We start from the raw sequence: 12,161 nt of genomic DNA on the forward strand, positions 1-12,161 counted from the left end.
TTGTAATCAAGTAATTCAAATGATGAAATAATTATTTAATTTGGTTAAATAAAGCAATTAAATAATTTGATTTAAAAACCCATGTTAAAGACTATAGTTACGTAACCTAAATTATATTTACATATAAATTATATATATTTATAAATATATACATGCATATAATTTAAATATGTAATTCAATTTATACTTATAAAATCTAAATTATGTGTGTAATGTTCTATATTATTTATATGGCTGTATGTGTATGTATATATATAAATGTGATAGATGTATATGTATATATTATAAAAAGTTAACATAGATCCAAAAGAAGGATCTTCAGCATTAATCATCTAGATTCTAATCTAGTCCAAAAACAAATGGCTTTAGAGCTTTAGATTTCTTGTGGGATGTTAGATAAAATTTTAAGAACTAAAAATAATATACAATTAATTTACAATTTTGCTTCTTAAACTTATTTTTAAGTATTCTATAAGCATTGTCTCAGTGACTGACTTAAAAGTGAGAGTAACTGCTATAACTTGAAAAATCACTACCTATAAAAATTAAAACTAAATCAAGGAATTTCAGAATTGGGAAGCTGACATGAATTATTTGAAAAAGTAAATAGCTTTTGATTTAAGCATCTTCCAATTAGACTATCACTGGTTTCCATTAATGCGACATTACAGGATAATATCACACACATACATTTTGAATAGTTACCAAACATAAGATATTCTTCTAGTTAATGGCAGGATTAAGTACTTGCCTTCCCTCAACAGGTTTCCTTCATGAAAGACAGACTGAAAATACAACAAGGTCTCAAAAGAAAGTCTTGGGAAGACAGACTATAACATTTTCCTATTTACCAAAATGGGCATTCATTTGGGCGATATGTCTGGTTTATGCTGTAACAAAATTTAAATGATATAAAGATCACAATAAAACAGTTTCCAAACAAGGGACTCATTGATACACCTTTTTTTAGAGATGTCTTCAAAATTTATTGCCTCTTTCTACTCCAAGAAGGATGAATTTAACCTTAATGTTGTAATAATTTTTAATGTTTTTCTTTAATTGATTTTTATAATAGCTAGATTATAAAAAGTCTTTGTAATACTCTTTGGGGCACATGGAGTAAATATGGGAAATTTAATGTCTCACACTGTTAGCTTATGTTCTTATTTTAAATAATTCACATAATTACCACAATTTTTACTTGGTTTTATATGTTTGGAAAAATCCAATTTAACTGTCTTAAAAAAGAATATTTAAGTGATATCCATATGATAAGTATTTTTAGAGCTAATGGAAATATTTAACGTATTCAAGTCCAATTTTTCTCTCAGCATTTGTCAATCAGTGTCACTCTGACAATATTCCAAAATGTATGCTAGTGATGCCAAGACGTTAAAGACTTTCCTATTTTCATAAGAGCAAATTTAAAATTTTCTCCCAGAATAAATATTCAGCTACGTCACAAAGTACTCTAATCATCTTCGGAGAAGTACTTCTTTTATCTCTGGTTTCTAAATTCCAACAAACTATGTTTTGCAATAGTCACACATGAATTTGTGCTGCTCTGGCCTGATGACCACGATGAAACCTCACATATCTCTAATTGCAGGAGGCTCACAGATAAAAGCAAACTCAAAGCTGTTGGATATTTGATGAAGCACTGACCAACCTATAGCACAGGCCCTGAAGAAACCTAGTCATTAACACCCTGGCTGTGTCCTCCCTCCCAGGGCCCTGTCTTGATTGACACTGTTATCACCCTGGCCCACAGGTTCTTATGTAAAAGGATAAATGGATAAACAGGAGGCTGTACCAGGAGAGGCTCCTCAGGGGCGCTGGTGGAGAGCTCAGCAGACGCCGTACGGACGGTGCTGAGCCCAGTGAGGGAAACGTTGGAGAGCCTTCTCCTCCTCACGCCACTGCAATTGTTGGGGATTTTAAATGCACATCTCTTATGGTAATTTAGACCACATCCTGGAAAGAGAAAGTAAAAAATGATTTTTGTTCAACCATAAATTAAAAGCTCTTCTAGTATTAAATTGTGCATTTTTAAAAATAGTACTGTTTCTTGAGGCTATTTGGAAATTCAAATTTTCTCTTGAGCTTTTTCTGATCTCTTTTCACATTTTGTAAATAGGGTGGGTTTTGAATTCTGATTCTATTGGACAAGCTCAGCATCTACTCTAGTTACCATTTTAAAACAAATGTTCTTTGATAGAATGGACTTGGGTTCTGAGGGATCTAGCAACAAAAACCCAGAGGGATCACTTGAGGTGCATTTTTTTTTAAAGATTTTATTTATTCATTTGACAGAGAGAAATCACAAATAGATGGAGAGGCAGGCAGAGAGAGAGAGAGAGAGAGAGAGAGAGAGGGAAGCAGGCTACCTGCTGAGCAGAGAGCCCGATGCGGGACTCGATCCCAGGACCCTGAGATCATGACCTGAGCCGAAGGCAGCGGCTTAACCCACTGAGCCACCCAGGCGCCCCTTGAGGTGCATTTTTAACTGCCACAAGTTTGAATGTGAGTGGATACATAAGGGAAAGTTAATCAGAGTGCATCACACTTTTGAACTACATTGATTTGAATCCCTGGTTCACAATTTTTTGTCCACATGACCTTGCAAACCTCAGTTTTGCTATCTATAGATAAGCCTAATAACCATGTAGAATTAAGAAAATATGTAGAATAACTTACGTGGTAGTTTCCACAAGGTAGATAATTAGGAACACACTATTCTTTTCAATATTCCCACTATTCATTGTTCACATGAGAAACAGGGGTACAAGCTCATCTGCCACTCTATAGCTGAATGACCTTGCATGGTTTGATGAGCCTCCTAAATCTCTGCTCATTTCAACAAACATTTATTGAATGTCTACTAATCTAAATTCTGACTAAGGATGCAGAAATTTTTTTTAGTTTGTTGCCAAAATAACACAAAAGAAACATAGCTACAAAATATGGGGGAAACGGTATGAGTGTCAAGTTTCCTGGATCAGAGCAAATAGGCTGAAGACAGGAAATGTAAAGAAATGAACAGAACAGAATCCATGCACCCTAAAATTGCTGGAAGACATTCAAGGGAAAGAAGACATTATTGTACAGGACACAACATAAGCAGAGGGCACAGTGTAAGCAGATAGCTCGTATGTTCCCACATGTGACTGACGTGACTGGGGAAGGAAAGACCTTACCTTCACATTTAAGGCCTTGACGCACCAACCCCCACAGCATTTCTCCACAGTGATCACAGAAAGCTGGAGCTCTGTATGAATGAACAAAAAGAGCGTGGGGACGAATCTGAAAGTCTTCAAAGGTGGCAGAAGCTGTAGAAATAGTAAGATCAATAAGTGAAATGGATACTCTGATCTGTAGGTAATTAGCATACAGGATAATTAATATGCAAGTATGGATATAACGCTCTGGGCAAAGTCAGGAAAAATAAGATGCAACGGTGCTTGGCGTTAGCCGTGAGATTCCATTCTTCCCACCCATAGCTTTACCACTGATGGCACAGCATAGCCTCTCTTCTTCCTACAAGTCAAAGTCTCAGGGCACTTTGAGAATAGGTAAAATGGGTAAGAAAGCATGAATCAAAGGACAGTTCAATCAGATTTACAAATACCAGATGTTACTTTAAAATATTTTGCTTTTTCTTCCCCAGAAAGGCAATCAAAAATACTAATGAAAAAAAATTTGGTGGATTGAATTCGACAGATCAGAAGATGGGATAGAATATGACCATGAAAACCTAGATCAGAAGAGTGGGGCCCCACTGGAAGACAGATGAGAAATCTGAGCATCTTCTTCTTGGGGACATAGGGTTGTTTGAACTTTTAGGCGATATAAAAGACCATTTATTATGACCTAAAATTAACTAAGCAGCTTCTTCAACAATATGTAAGAGGGACTTAAATACACACTCTGGTGAATTCCAATCCACTCCTTAAGAAATACACTTAAGCATCGTGTTGATGATGTGGGGTTACTTTTTGTTATTGGATATTGCTACTTATGGTACTTCTGCAAAGTACTAAATTTCATTACTCTTTTAAGTTATATTTTTCCAAATGATATTTTTTATGGTGTTTCAAAAGTAGTTTATGGTTTTTATTGTTGTTCAAGTCAAGAAAGATACAGAGAATTGAAAGTTAAAGACCACCCACCTTCCCAAAATTCTAACGGTCAAGAGATATATCTTTCTGGATTTATTTGCATATGTAGGTTAATGCTGAGCTTACCCACAGCTGTCCAGGGAGAGCTGACAAGGGAGGGAGAAGAGCTGAATGCAGCTTTGCTATTATTCAAGTGGCACCTCACTTAATCATCATGAGCGTCAGTTTCCCAGACTTCTACAAACCCTAAAAGTTTACACTTCCATTAAAGTTAGGATCATGTGTACTTGATTTCATGAGGTTTTATTCAAAGAGAACTTGGGAGGAAAACATAGGCCTTAAATATATTGTTCTACTCTGCCCCTCTCTCTTCCTTCTGGTTGCTTTCTTGCCTTAACTTTTTCAAGACACCTCTGTTAAGCACCTTCAGTGTTGTCGATGGTACAAATGGGGATAAAGATCTAATGACGAGTAAGACATCTCTACAGAGCCTACCCAACTAGCAAGAAAGATAGGTTAAAAACAAACAATCCCCCTCCCTCATAATAAGTATAAAATGACTCACAAGTTTCAGAGAAACAGTAAAATGTGGCCTACTATACTAAAGAGAACTAAAACTACAACCCATAGATGTTCTGGCTCCCAAATCACTGTCCTTCTCATCATGCCAGAGTTACATTTTGTCTTCCCTATCTCCACCCAAAGAGTTATGTCCAATAGCCCAATGCTGTGGGGAATAAATATGCACTGTTTTCCCACTGCTGCCTTGGAGAGCAGGCTATAGACTAACAAATCACTCACTGAGTGTACTTCGGAAGTGCTTACCTTGTTAACTCAGGTATGAAGGTATCATAGAGTGCATACTGAAAATGTAGGCCATTCACCTCTGCTAGGTAGGTGTCCAAAATTATGAGGACAACTCTGAGGGTATCACGTCCCTCAGGGCAAGTGATAACAGAAAGTTCAGGAAGGTGCATCACTTCCAGCATAAAGAATATTACTGATGGTTCACAGGACATACAACTGGACCATAATAGAAGAGCAAAAAAATTTTAATGGGTTGATTGTTCTTTGAGCCTTGAATAAAAGCACTTTATTCTAAATTAATGTGCTTTATTGTTGAAAATCAGCTTATTAAAATTATGAATTTTACCCAGTTGGAGAGATAGTTAAAATAACAAGAATAATTAGGATTTCTTGAGCTCTTAATATATATTGAATAGTATGCTAAGAGATTTAAGTATGGGAAGAAGAAGCTGACCAAAAAACCACCAACAACCACGTACCAACACTGTCTACATGAAGTTTTGACTAGTGTTAATATTCTTTATAAAAAGGATATCAACTGAAATAAGTTTGAGAAATTGCATACTATGTTTCTCACTTCAAGATTCACAATATTATAGTCAATGCCTATCAGTAAAGGAGCATGATTTGGGTACCAATCATCTACTTTTGTGGTTTGGTCAAAACACATCTAATTTGGGGATGGTAAATTCTCTTTAAAACTGAGCTCTCTTACTTACAGATAAAATTTATTTTTAAAATATCAAAGAAAATACTCTGTGCAGATCGTTAACTCCTTACCTCTTCTTTCCCCTACCCCTAAAAAAGTTACCCCTCAGGACCAAACAACTATGATGATACTATAATACCAATTAGTTAATAATTATTGTGGCTTTCAAAATAAGGAACATCAGTATTTGAGAATACGAATACTAAGCTGTGCACTCAGATATTTTTGAATTAATCAGAAAAAATATAAATAATTTACCTGAAGATTTTCAATGACCACACTCCTCCACCCCACCAACCCCATTTATGTCGGGTAAGTTTATTTTTTTCACTTTTTGAAGGGGATTAACATTCATAAGCAGTTAGCACCCTTGACTTATGTTTAAATGCCATTTTCTAAAGTTCAATTTTAATATTCTCCTGTTAATTTTAGAATAATTAAATACATTTTTAAAATAAAACTACCAAGTGTGGGGAGGTTTTACATCCATTTGAAATCAAAGCACAACATCCATTCATTATGAATTTACCTGTTCTGCACCCTGGGGGAAATCAGCATTAGCTGAGAGTATGCATGCCATCTCGTCTAATCACAAAATTGCACTTCAGAGATAATCACTTAGCACAGGAAAACAAAGTGAATGCTGTAATTCCATTTCACTTAAGTTTTGGAATCAAAATGGACAGATAAGAGTACGAATATTAAAGTGTCTAGAGACTCTAAGAGAGGAACAATGTGCTATCTGTCAGTTTGTCATAATCAATCAACCGACCTAAATTAAAAGCATGTGACAGGGCTACAAACTAAGCACAATGGGCCCCTTATACTGGTATTTGTATCTCTCTGATTTGCTCTATTCAAAATCTATTGTTATACACCAGTGTGCAGGAGAGGAGAAAATGACATGCTTTCCTTAGTCACTAAGCATTTGAAACAGGTAATTGAGCCAAAAACTCTAAAATAATCAGTAGTTCTTTTAAGATTCATTATGAATTGTTACACAAAATGGAATAAACTGTTTGGTTAGCGGTACAGAAGAAATGAGCCTTCTGAAGCAAAATAAATAATCTCTGGAGGTCAAAATTATTTGCATAATAAAATAAAATAATGTCAGCTCCTCCAAGATTTTCAGTAATTTTTTTTTATTGATAATTTTGGCAATTTGGGAGAACCATTAAGTCTTTTTTTTTTTTTAAGATTTTATTTTATTTATTTGACAGAGAGAGAGAGAGAGAGAGACAACTAGAGAGGGAACATAAGCACAGGGAGTGTGAAAGGGAGAAGCTGGCTTCCAGCTGAGCCAGGAGCCCAATGGGATGTGGGGCTTGATCCCAGGGTCCTTGACCTGAGCCCAAGTCAGATGCTTAATGACTGAGCCATCCAGGCACCCCAGAAACATTAACCCTTCCTGGCATCAACAATTTGGGACAGATATAAGAGAAAAAGTTAACACATTGCAAGTATCATCTCTTTCCATTTTTAACAAGCAATCTATGAAGTAGATATTATCATCCCTACTTTACAAAGGAGAAAACTGAGTCTCAGAGAAATTAAGGAGCTGTCCTAGGTGAAATAGGATCTTGATTCAGTCTTCCCACCTGAACCATACAAATTCTTTAAGCTGCTCTGGATCAAATTATCATATTTCTCTGACTACTAAAAACACTATGGACTATAAACTGCACATTTATTTTATTAATCACTAGAAAAGATTTTTTAAAACTCGCTATTAGATATAACACACTAACCTTGTATCATGCATCCTTATCTCAGATGCAAAAGATACTGGAAGAAAAGGAGTCCATGTAGTAACCATAGAATGGAATTAATTCCAATTATGATTAACTGTCCTTTCTGCATGGACTCCATTTTTTGAAAGCCTTCTGCCTCCAAACAAATAGGAATCAACAATAACTCGTTTTAAAATTGTCACAAAATCAAAGGTAATACATCACTAACAGCCCATTGGAATTTTGTGTCCACGTGATAACCAGTGTTGCCGGTTATGGCCAAGAGCAAAAGTTTTTTAAAGCTGTTAAGATTTGTTGTAGATAAATTTGCCTTTTCTTAACCTCCAGAATATTGCAAAGAGCTTCTGGATACCATTCCCACATAAAAACACATACTCATCAGTTTTAAGGCTAAGAAACCATTCTGTCCTTTAACATCCCATCATTTATCCAGACACACATAATAGATATACACAAATCAACCTCTGTTCTTTGAGAGCTTCCATTGGTAGAATGATGACCCCTCACAAATCAGTTTATTGCATTTGTGAATATCTCAAATTAGTAGAAAGATTTTTTAATTTTTAATACTGAGACCCAAACACTCCTTTGTAACTTCGATATGGTCCACATCTTTCATAAATTAGCTCATGGAGGCCAAGTGGTCCTAATATCTTCAAGCATGTAGTTGACAGACACTAGTTTTATTGACGTATCTACAACCTACTATGTAATGTCATACATGTTTGAAATAGAAACATGACAAGGAACTGTATCTGTTGTTGAGGGTTCAAAGTCAAAGTGAGGATGACAGATCCATAAAAATCATAACAGAAAATGCAGAGAAAAAACACAAAAGAAAGGGTGACTAGAACTGCCTGGATCTGTCAAGGAAAGCTTCCTCAAGGACAGAAACAGAAGAGGACCGAAGGATGAAGTGTATTGTATTGTGAAAAGTAGAGAATGGGACTAAGAGGGAACTTTTTTTTTTTAAAGATTTTATTTATTTATTTGACAGAGAGCGAGATCACAAGGAGGCAGAGAAGCAGGCAGAGAGAGAAGGGGAAGCAGGCTACCTGCTGAGCAGAGAGCTGGATGAAGGGCTTGATCTCAGGACCCTGAGATCATGACCTGAGCCGAAGGCAGAAGCTTAACCCACTGAGCTACCCAGGTACCCCAAGAGGGAACTTTTTTTTTTTTTTTAAAGATTTTATTTATCTATTTGACAGAGAGAGACACAGCAAGAGAGGAACACTACAGAGGGACAGTGGGAGTAGGAGAAGCACGCTTGCTGGAGAGTAGGGAGCACAATGCGGGCCTCGATCCCAGGACCCTGGGATCTGGACCTTAGCCTAAGGGAGATGCTTAGCGACTGAGCCAGCCAGGTGCCCCAAAAGGGAACATTTTTATATGTCTGATTTTATTTAATTATAGACAATTTATAGGATTAGCTACATATTTCTTTATATTATGATTACTGTGAGTTCTTGACATTTCATCTTTGGTGTACTGTCAGGATGGTTAGCAAAGGGATTCCCAACAGTCCATGAGACAGTTGCCTGAAGTCTGACAACAGATCATTTCGATCCTATTGTGACCCAGATATTTGACGACACTTGTAAAATTAAGTTTGCATATGTCTGTACTACCTCTGCCCCCCATACACACATATCTGGTCATTTCTTTCTGCTTCTTTATTTGTCCCAGTCTCTCTAAGCTATGTTTGTACCAGATTCTCCCTTTGAAGAAATGAGATGGGAATTTCCATTTTTGACTCATATGTGGCCAGAAAAATGTTAGTGAGGTGCAATGATGGGAACTTGGGAGGCTATGAATATCCCAGAGATTAAAGCAGCCAAGAGGAAAAATACCATAAAATGTATTTAGATATGTTTGATTAGGCAGTTCAGAAAGTTCTGGGAAAATATTTTATAAGTCCATGGCCAGAGACCCTTAAAAAAATAGAGCTCTAAGAGGAATGGTCTTCAAAACTCATATGCTTGTTTGCAGATCCCAGGTTCCACATTTTAGGAAGTCCCAACAATCTGTAAATACAGTATTTGAAGTTTAAAAGCGAAGCCTGTCAAAACCATAATTTAGATCACATTTTAAAAAGTGTCTAGCAATGCTTTTCAGAGATGCCCTCGCTAGTTCTTTATTACTGTAAAGGTAATATGGTGTTGTAGTGATGAAAATCATGGACAGAGCATCAGAGCAGACCGGGCTACTAATCCTGGTCATAGCAAATGAGTGGGTAAATCACAGTTTACCTCTCCGAACCTCTGTCTATTAAACTGAACCTGTCTATTCAACTGGCTTAGTAAAGCTCACCTGACTGGGTCATGAGGAAGTCACAAAGAAACCAGCCCAGTTCCAGTGGTGGTTATCACAAAAATGTCTTAGCATAATTTAGATTAACAGTATGGTAGCTTTGTGATCCAGAAGACCTGGGTTTGAATCCCAGTTATTATTAATATTATTTATAATATTATGGTCACCATCAATATTAATAGAAGGCAATACTGCTTTTAAATCTATTACCAATCCATAGCACTTAAAAAATCTAAGTGGTTTAAAAACTATTACTCTTTGTTCCCTCTATTACCTCATAAAGAATAAGTTTCCACTCCAGAGGAAATTGCTTTTCTATCTACTGTTCTGGTTAACACTAATTAAATGGAGCTAAGCCCACAGGACAGTGTCTAGTTCCTTCTCTAAAATGAATCAATTAACAGTTAGGAATTGCCATGGGGAAAGAAGGGTCACCATATCCTGATGTGACTGAATGACAAATGCCACAGCTGGAAAGAGATTAGAGAGCATCTCAGGTCAAGAAAGAACATAAATGGTTGCCCCATGTGTCCAACGTAGAGGAAAAAGAAAATTAAGTAAAAATGTCATGGAGTCAAATTCTAGCTAATGAGGGCAGGCTCTGCAGGCACCCTGAATGAGGGAAAAAAGGTCAAGTCTTTTTCTTCGAAAGCTCCAGCGCATACAGGAAACGTTATACCTTTAAGAGGATAATGACCTCATTTACATGAGGAACAGCCACTGCACAAACCACCCTTTAGACTGCTTAGAAATGGCTGGTGGTACATAAGGCGAGGTACAGTACTCTCTGAAATGCTCTGATAGACCGTGGGGTTTCTGGCAACAACTGGCATCACTGTTGACAAGGACAGTTGCACACAGAGACACCAGACTGAGGTCCTAGATGCTTGCTTTGAATTGAAGTTTCACTGTACCTTTCATAAAAACAGATGCTTACTTTGGACTCATAAACAACAGAACCCTTAAGAGCTGTGAAATCTGCTGGGTATTCCCACTGCAGAAGAAGCAAGAATTCAGTGCAGGCTGAACTGAATCCGGGCTTGCTGCAGGCAGGAACAGTTCTCGCTACTGCTGAGGGGACCCAGAGCAGGGGACATGCTTTTAAGAACTAGGCTGACTCATTCATTCATTGTTCTACTCTGGCTCACCAGAATAAGAGCCTGAGATCCATTGAGTATCTAAGGTTATGCTTTTTAGTCAGGTGCACTGAGGTACAACTTACATTAAGTAAAATCCATGCTTTTTTGCGTACGGTTTTGATAAATAAATCATTATGTAACTAACACCATAATGGGCCAATTTTATCAACTCCTCTCAAATTCTCCCATGCCACTGTGTAGACAATCCCCTCCTCTCCCCCCACCTCCCTCCCCTGGCAACTCCTGATTTATTTTCTGTCCCTTTTTCAAAATGTCACATAAATGTAGCCTTTTGAGTATAGCTCTGTCAGCATAATGTGTTTCAAATTCATGCATGTTGTATGTGAATCTGTAGTTCGCTCTTGTGTATGGCTGAGTTGTAGTCCGTTGGTTGATTTGAAACAGCCTGCTTACCAACTCCCCAGGGGGATGTTTCCCATAGACCATCAGTTTATCCATCTAGCAGGGCATTAGGGCATACAGTCGTTCTGAGATTAAGGCTGGTAGGGCTGTAGGATCCAGGGCCCAGGTTCCAGTGGGACGGCAGAGGCAGAAAGGAATGTTTGTGATCAGTCCAGGACATCCATACACAGACTTTACTGTTGAAAACAAATTTTTTTAAAATTTTTATTTATTTATTTATTTTACAACACTGGACAGCAAATGACTTTGGAAGGAGATGAGGTGGCTACACTGCTGTTTCCACCTACCACTTGTAAGCTGCAGGATCGCTCTGTACCTCATTTCCCTCATCTTTTGAAATAGGTATTAATTATAAACTCAAATAACAGTTTCACAATCATTTTAATGAGAAAACATTTAAAAATAACAGTATTATATTTGGCACTACACTGAGGTAGTACACAAAATATGGTGAAACATAGTAGACATGGAGATTTATAATAATCTTATGGGGTTTTTTTTGTAATTAGCAAAAAATAAATCCAAAATAGATCATAGACATAAAACCTAAACCATAAAACTTCTAGAAGACAACCTTAGAGAAAATGTTTACGACCCTGAGCTAAGCAAAGATTTCTTAGATACAACCAACACTTTCATTAATTTTCAAAAATTGGTAGACTTTATCAAAATTAAAAACTTCTGATCTTCAAAAGATCTCTTAAGAAAATAAAGAGACAAGCTACAATCTGGGAGAAAGTATTTGCAAATTACATTTCTGATAAAGGACTTGTATCTAGACTATGTTAAAAACTCTCAACAATATTAAGGAAAAAAATAGGTTTGAAAGACAGTTGATCAAAGAATCTAATGTAGATGGTAAATAAGCACATGTAACCTAGTTCACTGGGGGTACATTGTAGGT

At 36.7% G+C, this 12,161-nt stretch overlaps 1 protein-coding gene across 2 annotated transcripts in view; it reads right to left on the reverse strand.

Moving 5' to 3' along the window:
* Positions 1-12,161, reverse strand: part of PRKD1 (protein kinase D1) — a 332,420-nt gene that overhangs the window by 81,410 nt on the left and 238,849 nt on the right. For both annotated transcript variants that reach the window (XM_059373029.1, XM_059373028.1), the window contains exons 3-4: positions 3,198-3,329; positions 1,814-1,974 (exon numbers count right to left, since the gene is read on the reverse strand). In XM_059373029.1, the coding sequence (XP_059229012.1) occupies positions 1,814-1,974; positions 3,198-3,329 (293 nt within the window). The remainder of the gene's footprint in view (positions 1-1,813; positions 1,975-3,197; positions 3,330-12,161) is intronic.

The sequence above is a fragment of the Mustela nigripes genome, chromosome 13, assembly GCF_022355385.1.
Source record: "Mustela nigripes isolate SB6536 chromosome 13, MUSNIG.SB6536, whole genome shotgun sequence".
NCBI lineage: Eukaryota > Metazoa > Chordata > Mammalia > Carnivora > Mustelidae > Mustela > Mustela nigripes.